At 43.7% G+C, this 4,255-nt stretch overlaps 1 protein-coding gene across 1 annotated transcript in view; it reads left to right on the plus strand.

The window, feature by feature from the left end:
• Positions 1 to 1,841: 1,841 nt before the first annotated feature.
• Positions 1,842 to 4,255, plus strand: part of LOC110515911 (Kruppel-like factor 1) — a 5,133-nt gene continuing 2,719 nt past the window's right edge. Inside the window, exons 1-2 of the mRNA XM_036949327.2 lie at positions 1,842 to 2,386; positions 2,790 to 3,714. Of these exons, the coding sequence (XP_036805222.2) occupies positions 2,309 to 2,386; positions 2,790 to 3,714 (1,003 nt within the window). The 5' untranslated portion in view covers positions 1,842 to 2,308. The remainder of the gene's footprint in view (positions 2,387 to 2,789; positions 3,715 to 4,255) is intronic.

Consider the following 4,255-nt stretch of genomic DNA (forward strand, 5'->3'; position numbering starts at 1 on the left):
TGGCCAAGCACAAGCTCCATTGGAGGTCAACAAAGCTCTTTGATGCCACCTATAACATTGAAAACATGAATGCCCTCAACGGCTACATGGAGGTATATTTGAACCTCTACCCGGAGGTGAAGCCGTGGGAGGAGGAAGATCTTCAAGAGGTGGAGCCTCTGGGGAAGGAGTCTCTGTAGGTGAAGGCTCTGGAGGTGGAGAAGGAGGTGGTGGAGAAGGTAGTGGAGAAGGACATGGAGGTGGAGAAGGAGGTGAAGAAGGATGTGAAGGAGGTTGAGAAGTAGGTGAAGGTGGAGAAGGATGTGCAGGAGTTTGAGAAGCAGGTGGAGAAGGAGGTGGAGATGGAAAAGGATGTGGAGGAGGTTGAGAAGTAGGTGGAGAATGACGTGGAGGTGGAGAAGGAGGTGAAGAAGGATGTGGAGGAGGTTGAGAAGGAGGTGGAGGTGGAGAAGGATGTGGAGGAGTTTGAGAAGTAGGTGGAGAAGGAAGGTGGAAATGGAAAAGGATGTGGAGGAGTTTGAGAAGTAGGTGGAGAAGGAGGTGAAGATGGAAAAGGATGTGGAGGAGGTTGGAAAGTAGGTGGAGAAGGAGGTGGAGGTTGAGAAAGAGGTTGAGAAAGAGGTGGAGGGGAAAAGCACGTGGAGAAGGATGTGGAGGAGGTTGGGAAGTAGGTGGAGAAGGAGGTGGAGGTTGAGAAGCAGGTGGTGAAGAAATAAGAAATAAGAAACACCTAGCTACAATTCTTAAAATATTGAATCCAAAAGAAAATGAAATTATCATCATTTACTATGGATGTCTGGTGTGTTCATAACAGATGTGTGTTGTTTAGTTCTTTTTAACACGGATCTTTTCTTTCTGTCTGTCTGTCCACCCGAAGACAAAAAATAAAACAAAGTGCATCAGGTTTTTCAGGTCCAGGACCAGCTCTTCCAACCTTCCCAAGGATGACAGAGCCCCACCTGAGCTGCCTGCATCTCTCACACACATAGAGCAAAACATTAGATATATTTGCATAAAGCAATGCTTGCAATGAAAAAAATGGAATTGCTTGGAAAATATGAACATTGTGTCCTTGAGCTTTTTTACATGAATATAATCTGATTATTATTACAATTCATGTGTACCAATACAGTACATTGAACTTTATTACACCAATGATAGCACCAATTCATTATAATGACGGTGCCATAATATAAACAGGATTTGTAAAAAGTGGCTGTAGGGCATTCATAACAAGCTTACATAGCTCCTTTCTAACACAAGGTTTTTTTCCCAAGTAATACTCCTCTGTAGACGGAAAGTGAAAGATTGTCAAAAAGAGTGAGAGAGTCTTTATCTGTGTTTTGGAGCAGTCAGCAGGCACAGGCAGTAGTCAGCAGCACCATTATCTGTTGTCAAACAGGGGCCTCTCTGGGCCCCCATGCACACTGATAAACACAGCCTAGCACATAATCACCTACTAGACACACAGGTCTTCTCAGAACCACATGTCCCAGAGGTGTGTGTGTGCTGCTCAATGTGTGTGTAGTAGTTTTAGTAGTGGGGGAGGGGAGTTTGAGTTGGTTCATGAAGCTGAATGAAGAGGCCAATGTCAGAATGATATTCTGCTGGCACTGTACGCCATAACATGTCAGAGAAACAATACACTTGAAATGACACGTTCAGTTGTTTTGTGCAAAACAAAGTCCATAACATTCATTAGCTAGAATTACTGTTATCTGTTTGTTGTTCTTTTTCAATTCTCTTTCTCTTTGGAATTGTTTTGCTGGCCATAGATTTCTGCTCAGGATCAAAAAAACAGGGAGGGGTAGCGAGGGGGAGATACCACAACTGTTCATTCACTCTTTCTCCTGGTTAAGAAGAGAGGACTGGAGTAAGAAATGGAGTTGGCATAGAACACACGCACACTCACGCACGCACGCGCACGCACACACGCACACACACACACACACACACACACACACACACACACACACACACACACACACACACACACTTATGTCCCACCCCCCAACGGTCATCAGAAGATACATGAACGGAGAAGATTTGAAGTCACGTTCACAACCGAGAGAGAAAGAGGGGGGGATACGGTTGACGGGTAGAATGGAGAGAGGACATCTGTAAAAAGAAAGTAGGCTACTTGGCAGGTCAAACTGGACAACAGACAGGTGTAACTGTTTTCAGGATGACTGGTCACTTACAGTTTGCAAGAGTCTAACCATTGTGAGATGGTCATGTAAAAGAAAAGACAAACCTCACATTACTGTCACCTCTGTAACCTGTGTGAAGTTGACGTCTAACTGGTCAGATGGCTGGGACACAAGCTGCTGTGCTTCCATCCTTCAGCTCCTTCTCAAACTTTGTTCACTCTCAGGACAATATGAAGGTACGTATTTGTTACTTTTATTTGGTTTCTACATTTCGCCGAAACAATTAAAAGTGTTGTCACTTGTATATCTTTGTTTTAAGAGGGTGAGTCTTGGGGCTAACGGCAGAGTGTCTAAACGCCATCAACTTTTCTTTAAACAAAAATGTTTTGACTCGCAATGAAGAGGCCCTGTGAGCACAGCCTCATATCCCCAACACATTTAATACAATATGTGGATTTTGATTTAAGATCTGTTCAAATATCAAATGGATTTTATTTGGAAAGTTACTACAAAAGTAGGATTTAATTATAAAATAGTTATTTTAATTTGTCAGTGGGTGTTGTTTGGTTATTTCCACATTTATGTGAAGTTAGTGAGAGAGGCTCGATATGAACTGATGTTTTTGTACTGTCACACAAGGAGTGGAAATTTGAGGATGGCGCTCTCAGTCTGGACTCTCAAACCAAGAGGACGTCACCTGGCAACACCAGTGACCAGCAGCCAGTTCTTCCTCACCTGGACGATGAAAGTGAAACCTCATGGGACATGGAGTTCTTGTTGTCTGACTGGAGCAGCACATCACCTGAGCTGAACCCCTCTCTGGACTACAACACTCAGCGACTTCTTCAACCGGACCAAACTGGACTCTACCATGATGGAGGAGGGATGTTGACGGACCAAATAAGTCCAGACAGGCTTCATACGGGCAGCAGTAGCCTGATGGTTGAGCTGCTCACCCCCTTGGAGACCATTGGTTCAGGCATACCAGAACTTTACAACCAACAGGTTCGCTCATCATCATCATTATCATCATTCCCCATTCAACCGAACGTGGACCAGTATGGTTTCAACCCCGGAGGCAACCAGGAGGGACATGGCAGAGATAGAGCCACTGCTGTCCTCACTAAGGCCAAATCATGGGACTTTGGAATGGGACACTACTACCCCCAACAACACACTTCCATGGTGACGTTTCAAGATGGCAGATTCCTCCAAGCCCCTGTCTCCATGACAACTTCTATGACCTCTGAATTTCGAACCCACCACTACAGCTTCCTCCAAAAATACCCCCACCACCTGGGTCTATACCGCAACCAGAGGGACTACAACCTCCATGGCCACCACCACCAACAAGCCTCCTCCAACCACTTCCCCTACTCCCAGCACCAGCAGCCCCACCTAGCTATCACCTCCTCAGGGGTTCCTCCTGGTGGCTTGGAGGGGAAGAATGGCCGCAGGACTGTGGCGAAGAAGAGAGCTGCTCTACACAGCTGTGAATACTCAGGTTGTAATAAGACCTATACCAAGAGCTCCCACCTCAAGGCTCACCTCCGCACACACACAGGTAAGAATACATCAATTAGAATACGTTGCACAGGTAAGAATACATAAATTAAAATACATTACACGGGTAAGAATGCATCAATTAGAATAAATTGCACAGATAAGAATACAAAGATTAGAATACATTACACAGGTGAGATTAGAACACATTACACAGATAAGAATACAGAGATTAGAATACATTACACAGGTGAGATTAGAACACATTACACAGGTAAGAATACAGAGATTAGAATACATTACACAGGTGAGATTAGAATACATTACACAGGTAAGAATACAGAGATTAGAATACATTACACATGTGAGATTAGAACACATTACACAGATAAGAATACAAAGATTAGAATACATTACACAGGTGAGATTAGAATACATTACACAGGTAAGAATACAGAGACTAGAATACATTACACAGGTGAGATTAGAATACATTACACAGGTGAGATTAGAACACATTACACAGATAAGAATACAGAGATTAGAATACATTACACAGGTGAGATTAGAACACATTACACAGATAAGAATACAGAGATTAG

This window comes from Oncorhynchus mykiss, chromosome 17 (assembly GCF_057628025.1).
Source record: "Oncorhynchus mykiss isolate SJ-2025 chromosome 17, ASM5762802v1, whole genome shotgun sequence".
NCBI lineage: Eukaryota > Metazoa > Chordata > Actinopteri > Salmoniformes > Salmonidae > Oncorhynchus > Oncorhynchus mykiss.